A 13,572-nucleotide genomic window follows, 5' to 3' on the forward strand; every position below is an offset into this window, starting at 1 on the left:
TGGGGGGCAGGAGGGGGGAGAAAGACCCACTCACAGACCAGAGAAAACTGAGGAAACATGACAACTAAATGCAATGTCATATCTTGCAGAGGGTGCTGGAACAGAAAAAAAGGGGCAAAGTATGGAGTTTCGCTCATAATACTATACCAATGTTGGTTTCTTAGTTTTGTCAATGTCCCTTGGTAATGTGCAGTGTTAATGTTAGGGGAAAATGGATGAGAGGTATCTGGAAACTGTTCTCCCTTTGCAGCTTCTCTGAAGAGCCAAAGTTTTTCTAGGGGCACCTGGGTGGCTCCACCAGACAAGTGTCCAGCTTCGGCTCAGGTCATGATGTCACGATTCGTGGGTTAGAGCCCCGCATCAGACTCTGGGATGACAGCCTGGAGCCTGTTTTGGATTCTGTTTCTCCCGCTTTCTCTGCCCCTCCCCCACTCTGTCTTTCTCTCTCTCTCAAAAGCAAATAAAACATTAGAATTTTTTTTAATTATCCTAAAATTTTGTCTTTAAAAAAGCATAGTGTTCCAGTGTCAAAACCTTAACTGTGACTAATGTCCTGTGATTATGTAAAATGCTAACAATTGGGGCAGCTAGATGGAAAGGGTACAGGAACTCTGTGTACTATCTATGTACTTTTTCTGTAAAATTATTCCACAATTACAAGTTGTTGTGTTTTTTTTTTTTTTTTTTTAAAGCAAGTATATTTCAGGGTGCCTGGGTTGCTCAGTCAGTTGAGCCTCCGACTTCGGCTCAGGTCATAATCTCGCGGTCTGTGAGATCGAGCCCCATGTCGGGCTCTGTGCTGACAGCTCAGAGCCTGGAGCCCGTTTCGGATTCTGTGTCTCCCCCTCTCTCTGCTCCTCCCCCACTCATGCTCTGTCTCTCTCTCTCTTTCTCAAAAATAAATAAAACATTAAAAAAAAAAAGCTTTAAAAGCAAGTATATTTTCCCTGAGTAGTATGTGCTGTTGAAAAAAGAGTGAAGGTGTCCAGCACTGAAAAGCAGGTGTCTGATTCCCCAGGTGGCCAGAGGTGGGCGTTGGGGGGGTACCTAAAGCAGGCAAGAAACGTAGGACGTAGACATCTTGATCCCCCCACAGCTGGTGCAGAGAAGGGTTGGCCCTCATGGCACGCCTGCCAGAAACACCTAGAGAAAGTATGTGTGTACACTTGGGGAATGAAGTCGTCTTATTTTCCTGTTAATCTTTTCTTTCTGTCACAATCTCTGATGTGGCATCATGAAAGTGTGTGTGACTTCCATGTGACCTTACCTCCTCCTCTTTATTTTTCCTTTTCTTCTTTTTACTTGATGTCCAATTTAGATAAAATCACCTACAAGTTGGGAAAGTCCTATTACATCCAGTGCCAAGAACAAGAGAACTATGGCACCCTATCCTGTGTGTCTGTGTGTGTAGCTTTGAATGCTACACAAGGCTGCTTTTTAACTGTCACATTCTGTCGTGGAACCATAAGCCTGTCTCTGACGATTCTTCAAACACATTTGAACGGGTGGCCTTTTGTAAGGCCGGTAAGGATAACCGCAACATTTATTGCACGCTGACTCTGGTCAGCCACTGGGTCAGGGGCTTCGTGTGTGTTATTTTATTTAATCCTGCAGGGAAGCTACCAATATTAGCTCCATTTAAAAAAAAAAAAATGAGGAAATGAAGGTTTAGAAAGCTTAAATAATTTGCTCAAATCACGTGGCAGGTAAATGGTGTGACTGAGAATTGGACCTACTTATTCTAGCTCTGTTCTACGAAGACTTTTATTTATGTCCCTGAGAGTTAAAATATTTGGGGTGATGAACCATGCTACCCAGATCCAAAAATGAAGGAGTCATGAAGAATATGGTCATGAAGAATATGACCAAGTTAGGGCCATGGTTGTGTGGTGCTTTTCTCTGTAAACATGCATTTATCAGTCACCGAAGGGAAACTGATGTCTACAAGATGGAGAGAATACAGGTCTAGCCTCCCCCCTTAGAAGAGGTCCCCAGGACAAATTAGGTAATAGCTACGCGTGTGCTTCTCGGGGATAAGGGCTAGAGGACCCCGGATGAATCCAGCTCTCCTTTTCAGAGATTATAATTGGCTGTGACATGGAGCCTTTTCCAGAGGTCATCCAAATAAGTTATATGAAAAGGAGAAAATTCAGGCATTTGTCCATTTTTCTGAAATGTTTTTTTTTTTTTTTCCTTGCTCAGTTCTATATCCTTGAACCATGTTGTGTTCCTGTTCTGTCATTGGCCGAGAATTCTGCGTGGGCATAGTTTGTCCTGGGGCGAAAAGGGCTGCCTCTAACACGGCCTGTGGCTTTAGGGCTGGTCTTGTAAATGAGTTGGTTTCTTTCTTTCCTAATTCTGCAAACTCATGCTGAGGCGGACGCTGGAAATAACTTTTGCTGCATCCCAGTGCGTGTACAAAAGTTACGGGTGTCCAGCTCTTCCACGGGCAGTGGCCTCTCGGCACCCTTAGTCACAGACCTGCTTTTACCAGTCGCCTGATGGAAGGATTAAGACACCAGGACAGAAAGATTCCTTTGTACTGTATGGATTTGGTATTTGTGCAACAACTTCTTGAAAACAGTGTCAGCTTGCACTGAAAACCCCTTGCTCACTTGCTGGAAATTCTGAAAGATCCCCTGTTTTATTTTGGCTTTGCTGGGTGCCTGCTTCACTGTCTGAAAGGGAGTGGCTTTCCAGAGAGTAAGCGAGGACAAGACCGGGCTGAGATGGCCTTAAGGAGCTCTCCTAAACTGTCATCAGCACAAGGAAGGGGCCATGACTGAAGCCCCAGGTGACCTCCCGCACTCCCCCCACTATGTGTGTCTGGTGGAGAGGGAGCGCTCGGAACCCTTGATGCATTGGTTACATGGGTGTCCTTAAAAAGTGTTCCAAGAGTCTTTGTGCCAAATACATTTTTCCTTCAGGAGCCCAGGCCAATGAGTTCAAAGTAAAGCTGTTGGTGTGAGGGATGATTTCAGTCCAGCTGTTGTCTGCCCGGCACGCCAGGCCGGTAGCAGAGCAAAGGTCTGTGCACAGCTGTGGGCTGATGTCACTGCCTGGGGTTGAGCCCAAGCTTGGGATGGTTGTACTAAGGGCAATAAACCCTTCTCTCCCTGTTCTGACCTACCCCTTGCCTCCCCTCTGCCTTCCCTTCCCCTCACTCACAGTGGCAAACAAAATTAAACACTTACAAGCTTTTCCTCTTCTGTTATTTCTTTTCTTTTCTCTCTTTTTTTTTTTTTAAACAGGAAACACCCTGTCCGGTGGCTAATGTGAGAGGATTTCCAGATATCCTATTTGATTTTAAACCCAGATGTACTGTAGATATACGTTCAAACTGACCGTTGTTTCATTACAAATAAATGTGTTAAAATTGGGCGGGTGTAGTGTACTATTAACTTCATATAGATGATCTTCTAGTTTCTGGTTCACTTAGACATTTCTGTCTCTGATATGAGCATTCAGATGGGCTGCGATCATACTATTAGTTTTTTTTTTTTTTTTTTTTTGGCTGATCTCTGAAATTCCAACAGGATTAAGTAAAAACGACATGAAACCAATAAGAAAGCTATTGGACATCTTCATTGAGTGCTTGCAAAATATTTTTCTGTCATCTACTTTCATAGAGTGTTATAATGTAGATTCCCACAAGGAAGCTTGTGGGGCCATCATTTTGTTTATGTACTTGGGAAGGTTAGTGGAAGCTAATGTTGTGTGTACCTGTTTGACTAACATTTGCCTTCTTGAATCATTTTTTTCCCCTCCTTTGGTAAATAATTAGTACAATAAAAAGGAAAAGTGAAGAGTGTTATGTAACCATCCACATCACCATTATCTTTTACTCTTTTAAAGAAAAAATAATAACTTCCAAAATTTAGTTCCAAGGGACTGAATTGTCAGTCTGTACTGCATTTGATGACCCCGATAATCTGGCCTCCATCTACCTTTTTGGGTCTTATCTCCAGTTGTTATGCTTTGTGAAAGTTCTAGTCCCCAAGGCACACCGTGCAGTCTCCCACCTTTGTTCATGGTAGAATAGTTTTCACCCTCAGTATCAGGATGGCATTTATGTCACGTGGCTCAATTAAAAAAAAAAAAAAGGCACACCGTGCAGTCTCCCACCTTTGTTCATGGTAGAATAGTTTTCACCCTCAGTATCAGGATGGCATTTATGTCACGTGGCTCAATTAAAAAAAAAAAAAAAACAACTGACCAGATCAGAACCAGTGAGCTGCCATTTCACGCCCATTAGAATGGCTTATAAAAAATAATACAAGAAAAGAAAACAATTTTTGGTGAAAGTGTGGAGGAATTGGAACCATTGTGTACTGCAGGTGGGAATGAAAAATGGTGTAGCTGTCATGGAAAACAGGACGGTGTTGGCTCAGATAATAACAGAATTACCATATGACCCAGCAAGTCCACTTCCAGGAATATACTCAAAAGAACTAAGACAGGGACCTGGACAGATGTCTGTGCACCCATGTTTATAACAGCGTTCCCAACAGCCCACAGGTGGAAGTAACCCAAGTGTCCTTTGACAGATGAATGGTAAACAAAATGTGGTCTATATGCACAATGGACTATTATCCAGTTTTCAAAAGGAAGGGAATTCTGACACATACCACAACATACATATGACCCTGGAAGACATGCTGCTGAGTGAAATGAGCCTGGCACAAAAGGGCAGGTTCTGTATGATTCCATTTATCTGAGGTACTGATGTTACCTATATTTTACCACAACTTAAAAGAAATTTAAGACCCCAACTTCCATACCGTCGTAGCTGGGTGTAAACCATTGTGAGCGCCATTTATTGGACCCGTAGGTACTTCCCTGTATTGTTTCTCAGAAGTGTATATCTTCTCAATTAGACAATGAGCCTCCCAAGGAGAGGCTCCATGTTGTTTCTCTCCAGTCTCTGGCACAAAAGACAGCTGGGTGGGGTGGGGGAGAAGCACAGGCTTTGGATGTAGACAATCAGTATCCAAACTGCTTACAACAGTCCAGTCTCCTGCCACTTATTTAGCTGTGTGCTTATAGGCAAATTGTGTACCCCCTGTGTTGACTTCCTTATTCATTTTGTAACAAGGTTCTCACAGGACTTCTCGGAGAGGTAGATGAGATAACGTGTGAGGAGCGCCATTCACTGAGTAGTAGTTTTTATTTTTTCATGTTCCTTTCCCCTTCAATAAGTATTTATGGATTTATTTGAATTTTAATGGTTCTCTTTAGAAGAAGCTATTCTTGTCATTATTCAATATGGTCCATTTTGCCTCTGAAAGAATACTAATAGGAGACAAGTGACTAATATTTCTACCACTACATGGCATGTTCCTAAGAAACCATGAAGACAAGTCTACCTCCTTGCTGGAAATTTATCCCAGGAACCAGCCAGTTCCACATTACTTAGCTAGAATTATCATTAAACTAAACTGTACTCTCTCTGCCCTAAAACAATCTTATTTCTTCCACAATTCCAGAAATCTATATTGCTTGCCAAAAGGGAGGTAAGGATTAACAACAGATGTACCAGTACTCTGTATTAGTCCATGGGTGCTTTAGGATATTGAGAACACGAATTCTGACAGAGTAGCACTGGTTTCACCTGTATTGAATGTCAGTGAAGGAAGGTTAAAAAAGTCCAGAGTCCAACTTCTGACAAATGATCGAGATCTTCCAAGATTTATTACAGTGTGGTTGTATTATATGCCTTTATGTGCAAATCTGAAAATTTTTCGTTAACGATTACGTGTTTTCAGTAGTGGTGGTGAAGAAGTAAGATGCTCCGATTTCAAATTCTGTTTTTCAGATAATTTTGCCTTTTAAAAATATCAACCTGTGTATATCAACAATATAAACGATATATTTATATGATAGCTTTTAAAATGTGTTTTTCCTGAAGTTTCTATGCCCTGGTCATTTGTGTTCAACATATTCTAATACTTTGTTTTGATTACTGTACTTTTGAAATCAGCTCAAATTAAGTGGAAGATTAAAATCCGTTTATTTCTTCTCTCTGGTCTTCCCTGTTCCTCTGTGTCTTAGCGTCTCCCTACTGGCTGGCCAACCTTAGAGACGCCTCAGCCAATCAGAGCCTCCTCTCCTTATGGCCCCCGCACTGATTGGGCAACATACAAAAGGGTGATCCTCCCTTGGAAACCTGGTTCTCAAGTACTTCTGTTACTTCTTGCTAGATGATTGTGTGGGGTTTTTTTGTTTGTTTTTGGTTTGGGTTGGTTTTGGGGGTGGGGGGTTGCCAGAGACCATTTGCTCTTGTTCTTATTTACTGTTCACTTCTATACTATTACCTTTGAAAGTCTGGTCAAGAGAGAACTGAGTACTGTGAGTACTGTGTTAATGTTTCCAGAGTCCTCACACCTGTGCTTGAATGTTAGGATTTTAGAACATTTAGCAGTTTAAATATCTTTTCCCTTTTTCATCTCTTTTCAGTCACTGCTTCATCGACCTGTGAGAAATTAGAAAAAGCCAGAAATGAGTTGCAAATAGCTTATGAAGGATTTGTGCAGAAGCTGAACCAGCAGCACCAGACGGATCTAACAGAGCTAGAGAATCGGCTTAAAGAATTTTACACCGGGGAGTGTGAAAAGCTCCAGAACATTTACATTGAAGAAGCGGAGAAGTACAAAAACCAACTGCAAGAGCAGGTCTGTGCTTTTGGAGCCTGAGCGTGTTCTCCATCGTGGCTGTTTATTTGAATTCTGATTGTTTGATGATGAATTTCCTTTGAACTTCCCTTTGTTTATTTAAATAAGTGAAAAGGGGTTTTTCAATTATTTTTTCCCTTATGATCAAAGCAATATTGGGTGAAAGAAAGGAAGACAAAAGAAAGAAAAGTAAAAACAAAAAACCAAAAAAGCCACCCTTTACCCTACTACCTGGAAGTAATCTCTTTGCATTCTGATGTTATACTGCAAAAAAATTGTGAATTTTTTATTTTTTAAAATGGCATTGAATAACCCATATTTTTCACATATCCTTGTATCATGAACTTGTCTTCAATTTCCTTGCTCCCCTTTAAAATCAGTTTTTCCTTTAGCAAATATTTACCGAATGCCTACGCCGGGCATGTGCTAGGGACTGAGGATACATAAAGGCCGATATGACAGGCGTGGATCTTATGTGGTCCTATCACTGTGAAATATATCCTCATTCCTTATGATGGACTTGGCCATTTCCATCCATGAACCCTGGAGAACTCGTGTGCTTGGACTCCCCCCTGGGGCGAGGTTGGCGGGGGTGGGGGTTAAAAACAGAGTGGAGAATTGGGAGTGGCAGACCCAAGTCCCCAAGTCGGGTGGTTCTTTTCATGTGTTGGGCAGCCCTGTAACTTGAATGCAAGCTTATGAGTCAAATCTCCTAACGTTGCTGCTTACTATTCAACTTCAGACTTTTAACTTTACTGGTAAAGTATTGTTTGGGTTTGTTTGTTTGTTTTTTTTTTCTTCTAGTTTGACAACTTAAATGCTGCCCATGAAACCTCGAAGCTGGAAATTGAAGCTAGCCACTCAGAGAAAATTGAATTGCTGAAGAAAGCCTATGAAACCTCCCTTTCAGGCAAGAATGCTTTAAAAAAAAAAAAAAAATAGAATCAGGTCTAATGGAACAGCATGATATGTTTTAAAACGGAAATGATTCATAAACTTCCTTTCCAGAGAATACCCTGTGGTATTCAGTGTGGAGTGTTTTTGCTTTCTTTTTGCATTGTTCATTGTTAGCAGATGCCCTTTTCCCCTTAGGATGCAAATAATAGTTTGTCACAGATGCCAGCCTTTGAAGAAATAGGATGGATTTTAAAGAATGTAAAGGCCTTTTTGGTAGTAATTGTTCTTTACCAGTTGAGGTCCTGGGAAGTTAAAAGTGTTCGTTTACATCCTGGCCACAATAAAGGATCCATGCTGAGCACCCTCGCTCACCAACTCAAGTTGTACAAGGATGCTGTGAAATGCAGATGGCGCTTTTTGAATCAAGAAAGAATTTGTTTTACTCGTTTCATCATGAGCGGAAGGGTTGAAGTAGAAGGAGAAGAAGGAGCCATTGCTTCCAGAACACAGAGTACCGCAGAAGTTGTTGCACTTAGCTCCATGCTTCCCACAGAGAAGCATGTGGGCAAGGGGTTAGAACTGGCTGGGTGACCTTTGGCAGAGGCTTTTCTCGTCAGAAAAATAGTTGTTGTGTGAAGTTAGAGAACATATAAAAGTGGCCCAGGGTAGACATTTAGTAAACGTTGTCGTTCTTCCTTCATGCTAGAAATGGTTTTTATTTTTTTTTAATGTTTATTTTTGAGAGAGAGAGATACAGAGTGTGAGTAGGGGAGGGGCAGAGAGAGAAGGAGATGGAATCTGAAGCAGGCTCCAGGCTCTGAGTTGTCAGCACAGAGCCCGATGCGGGGCTTGAACTCAGAACCGCGAGATCGTGATCTGAGCTGAAGTTGGACACTCAACCGACTGAGCCACCCAGATGCCCCTGAAATGGGTTTAGTTTTAGACTTCTGTTTGGGTCATGAAGAGCAAATGGAAAAGTGCAGAGAAATTCCAGAGCAGGAGTGTGCAGGCCAGTGTTTGAGGTCCTCCCCTGAGAAGGATGCTCTGTGTTTCCTAAGCCCTCTGGGCTTCTGTGGGCCTCCATGCTCTCCATCATAAAATGGAAATATATCTGCCCTACTCCCCTCATAGGGCTGATCTGAGAATAGATGGCTTAATTTGTATAATAACATCTTATAGCTATAAAATAACATAGTCATACTGCTTCTTAATTAACTCTTACATCTACGTGCTTTAACAACTGTAGAATACAGTGATCTTATATGATGTCGTTGCCTCCAAAAAATTACTTCTTTCCAGAAATCAAGAAAAGCCATGAAATAGAAAAGAAATCCCTCGAGGATATGCTTTTTGAGAAGCAGGAATCATTAGAGGTGAGTAAATCTCACTTAGCCCCGCCCCCCAAAAGTGTCCTCATTCTTGAGGTTCCTGTGGTTTGGGTAATGTTTCTGTGTACATTTGCTGTGTTTCTGGTGTCTGCTTGTTAACTTGTGTTCCACATTTCATTGTTTGTTTTAGAAACAAATCAGTGATCTGAAGAGTGAAAATGATGCTTTAAATGAAAAGTTGAAATCAGAAGAACAAAAAAGAATATCAAGAGAGAAAGCAAATTTAGTAAGTTGTGTGTGCTTCTCCATCACTCCTGAGTTTCCTTCTGCTCAGCTGCCTTTTAGGGTCCAGTCAGTGTTCAGCAGCTAGAGAAATAATAGGGGTTTGGAATCCTTCTCCAAATTGCAGAGTGATTTTTAAACTGGCTTGTTTCTTGGTGTCCTTTTAGAAATTCTACGAACCACATACAGGTCAAGCCCAGTAGATTGCAAGCAGTCTAGGCTAATAACTTCAGGAAGACAGGACAACTGTCAGTGAGCGTCAGGGTTTCATGTGAGGACTACCTTTTGTGTGTTTGTTTGTTTTTAAACTAACTGGTAGCCTGAGATATAATCGACATACCACGACATTCACCCTTTTAATTTTTTTTTTTTTTTTATATTTTTGAGAGACAGAGCGGGGGAGGGGCAGAGAGAGAGACAGAGACAAGATCCGAAGCAGGCTCTAGGCTCTGAGCTGTCAACACAGAGCCTGATGCGGAGTTCAAACTCATGAACCGTGAGATCATGATGTGAGCCAGTCAGCGCTCAACCCACTGAGCCACCCAGGTGCCCCCTTTAAAAAAAAAAAAATTTAATACCCTTTTCAATGTACAGTTCAGTGATTTGCAAGTTGTGCATTGGTCACCATTATCTAATTACAGAACATTTTGTCTCCTCAAAAAGAAACCCTGTGCCCGTTCGCAGTCATTTCACCTTCCTCCCCCCACCCCCGAAACCCCCCAGCCCTAGGGAAATCCCAGACTTCTTTCTGTCTCCATGGAGTTTCCTACTCTGGAGGTTCATATAAATGGAATCGTGTTCTGTGTGGCCTTCTGTGTCTGGCTTCTTTCGCTCAGCTTATGTTGTCAAGGTTGATGCATATTGTAATCATACAGGCATTTCATCCTTTGCCTTGTTATGTCTCAGCAGTGGGTCATAGGGGTAATCCTCCCTTTCGAAAAGTACAGATTTATCTTGTAAGCTCAGCTTTCTCTTGGAACTTGTATCCCTACTCCCCTGCCCCCATCCTACTTTTGAGAATTTAAAAAATGTTTCCTGTTTCTGTCTTCGGTGCCACCGTTTTCATTCCATACATGTGTGCACGGGGCTGCAGGAAAAGTTATTTCCCACTTAGAATCTGCTGGTCAAGAAGCACACGTGTGTGGGTCTCTCAGTGAACTCTTTTGCTGATGTCTCTGGGTACCCTCTTAGACATTTGAATGCAATTAGATGAGGTCATATTCAATGCAACTTCAAAGCTATTTATTCTGGAAGATTCTTGGACAAAGCAATGATTTAAAACAAAACAAAAAATCTAGACTTAAATGCAGGCTGTAAACCTTACACAGGGTTCGAGGAGCAGATTTTTAAAGAGCTTCCTGGAAGTGCAGCAGCTTTTGAAAACGAATGGAAGCAGATTGAGGAAAGCGGGGTTATCTCCTGCCTCCCTGCTGTTGTGGGAGAGCACATTTGGGAAAGGGACAGGCGGGCAGAGAAGTGGGAGCAGGGCTCTGGATGCTCTAATTTTTAGAAATCGACAAAGTAGGGACAACTGGGTGGCTCACCAAGCTTCTGACTCTTGATTTCAGCTCAGGTCATGGTCTCCTGGTTGGTGAGTTCAAGCCCCACATCAGGCTCTGCACTGACAGCACAGAACCTGCTTGGGATACTCTCTGTGTGTCTCTCTCTCTGCCTCTTCCCCGATCATGCTCTTTTTTTCTTTTTCAAAATAAAGAAACATAAAAAAATAAATTAAAAAATGACAGAGTAAATTACACTGTTTGCTTTTAACAAAAGATAGGATTTTCTATCTTCAGGGCAAAAAAAAAAACAAAACAAAAAACAAAAAAACAAAAACAAAAACAAAAAAAAACCTCATATGTAAAAGGATGACAGTGTATGAGACTTATGAAATTTTGGAAAGAGCTCTAGTGATACAGACCTGGGTGTGATCCCCGCCCCGGGAACTTTTTGGCTCTGGCACATTCCCAGAACGGGTTGCCTGGGTTGTGGAACTCACAGTCTCCTGTGTAGTGAAGTGTTTGAATAGGTAATCCCTGAAGATTCATTACCTGATCTTCCCTAAGGATTGGTCCAGAGCATTAACCACTGCCCAGAAGGATAGTTTGGATGATCGACACCACTGATGCTTGTCTAACAAAGCCCCTCATTCAACATGTGATCAGTAGATCTTGCGCTGTTTGTTCGTATCAGACATTTTGGATGGTTCACTTGGATGTCCAGAAATAAAGCAAGGAGCCAGGATTCCACCTTAGTGGTGTGGTTTAAGAGAACATCTCCCCTTTTTTACCTCGGACAGCATTTTATTTTATTTATTTTTTTAAAGTTTATTTATTTATTTTGAGAGAGGGAGGGAGAGAGAGAAAGCAGGGGAGGGGCAGAGAGAGGGGGAGAGAGGGAGAATTCCAAGCAGGCTCCACACTGTCAGCGACAAGCCCAATTCAGGACTCGAACTCACGAACCGTGAGACCATGATCTGAGCCAAAGTCAGACACTCAATCAACTGAGCCACCCATCTTGGACAGCATTTTAATGGTGTATATTAAAATAGAGAAAAAGTGTAAAAGAGAAGTATGGCCAGGCGGGTATAATCCCATCATAATAAAAATCCATAAGACTCAGAACATTATGGTTATGTTGTCGTTTTCCAGAGAGCACTATAAATATACTGCCTTTTTATTCCTGATCTGTTGACTAACTTTGTTGAGAGAACAGCTGTTGCCTTTTTTCCCCTCCAAACACCAGGAAAGGGCTTGTAATGGCCTCATCCCTATTGACAGTTGTTTTGTATTATAAGCAATGGGTTTTTTTTCCTCTTCCAGTAAAATATTTTTCGATCTTAAGTTCCTGATAAATGAATTCTTGATAAATGAGTGAGATTTTCAAAGGTGAAACGTTTTCTTATGTTCTTAGAACCGAAGACTTTGGGCTTGTAGTTCTCTTTTCTTTTTACCTTTCTGTGAAGCAGCTGTAAGAAGGTAGAAATCTCTTGCTACCTGTTTGCTCAGGTTCTAAATCTCATCAAAGACTGGGTTAAGAATTTGAACACCTTGTGTTATGTGATGTGTCAAAGCTGTGCTCTGCTGTGTCTATTCCAGAAGAACCCTCAGATCATGTACCTGGAGCAAGAGTTAGAAAGCCTGAAAGCCGTGCTGGAGATCAAGAATGAAAAACTGCATCAGCAGGACGTCAAGTTAATGAAAATGGAGAAACTGGTATGTTTCTTTCAGAGTTTGACCCAATAGAACAATGTCTGTGGAATAGGAACTGGGCTCTGAACTACAATTGTGGAGTGGTTTTAACTGCTACTTACAGATACTTGGAAATGTGCACAAGGTAAAAGAAGGTACATTTCCTTCTGTGTGTTTGCTCCAGGCTTACGTATTGCTTCCTTTTGGAACTTTTTTTTTTGCAAGGAACATGTAAAACAGAATTTGGGTCCCTGGAAAAAGCACAACAAACAAATTAGGCTTCCATTTCAAGTGGTCTGTGAATCTTAACCCACCTAAGAAGAATTTTAAAATATCGTAAAATCAGTACTTTAATAATCACCAACTCTGAGCTGGTGTCCTATGCCCAAAACAGATGACTATGTAAGTTAATCACATTAGGGCAATTCAGTTTGCTGTCTCGATTCTTCATCTTTGTCGTGAATTAGAATGTGATAAAAGAGCTGTACTCTAATGACATTAACTCGGTTGGACAAATGCAAGCATTATGAAAAATATGAATGAAGCTTAGCTTGTGGCCTCTAGGACAGAGCCCTTATGTTAGCCAGTGACGAGTCCACAGCCACGAGGCCGTGTGTGAGCGGTGTGCCCAGCCCTGGAGCTCAGTGGCTGGTGGCCAGGAGTCTCACCAAGGGGGCAGGGTTTGGCAAGGCAGCTTACGTGGTCCCAGCCGTTGTGTACTTTGCTCTTGACTATCCCAGCTGCCTCACTGTGCTTGTCCCTTGTCCCCTAGTTATAAGTGACTCATTGTTGAGTGAGTGAGTGCCCAAACCAGCTCTGGACAGTAGGGAGCCTGGAGGTCACTCTTTGTTTTTTTGCTCATTTGGGTTTTGGTGTTTGGTTCAGTTTTCTTATAGAGACATCATTACATCTCTATTGAGGGAGTTGAGGGCGGAGCCCCCCGTCTGGATCTACGGGCATTTTGAATTGCTGGGCAGTTTTGTTTTATGTTTTTTTAATTTTTCTTTCTTTTTTCCCTTCCCTTCCCTTCTTTCCTTCCTTTCCTTTCCTTTCCTTCCATTCCTTCCTTTTATGGATTTTAAAAAATTTTAATGTTTAGTTCTGAGAGAGACAGAGTGTGAGCAGGGGAAGGGCAGAGAGAGAGGGAGACAGAATCCAAAGCAGACTCCAGGCTCTGAGCTGTCAGCACAGAGCCCGATGTGG

At 41.9% G+C, this 13,572-nt stretch overlaps 1 protein-coding gene across 5 annotated transcripts in view; it reads left to right on the plus strand.

Annotated features, from left to right (window-relative positions):
- Positions 1-13,572, plus strand: part of MTUS1 (microtubule associated scaffold protein 1) — a 171,883-nt gene that overhangs the window by 152,352 nt on the left and 5,959 nt on the right. For all 5 annotated transcript variants that reach the window (XM_030312206.2, XM_030312207.2, XM_030312208.2 and 2 more), the window contains 5 exons: positions 6,457-6,671; positions 7,476-7,581; positions 8,868-8,941; positions 9,087-9,182; positions 12,277-12,393. In XM_030312206.2, the coding sequence (XP_030168066.1) occupies positions 6,457-6,671; positions 7,476-7,581; positions 8,868-8,941; positions 9,087-9,182; positions 12,277-12,393 (608 nt within the window). The remainder of the gene's footprint in view (positions 1-6,456; positions 6,672-7,475; positions 7,582-8,867; positions 8,942-9,086; positions 9,183-12,276; positions 12,394-13,572) is intronic.

Source organism: Lynx canadensis, chromosome B1, assembly GCF_007474595.2.
Source record: "Lynx canadensis isolate LIC74 chromosome B1, mLynCan4.pri.v2, whole genome shotgun sequence".
Classification (NCBI taxonomy): Eukaryota; Metazoa; Chordata; class Mammalia; order Carnivora; family Felidae; genus Lynx; species Lynx canadensis.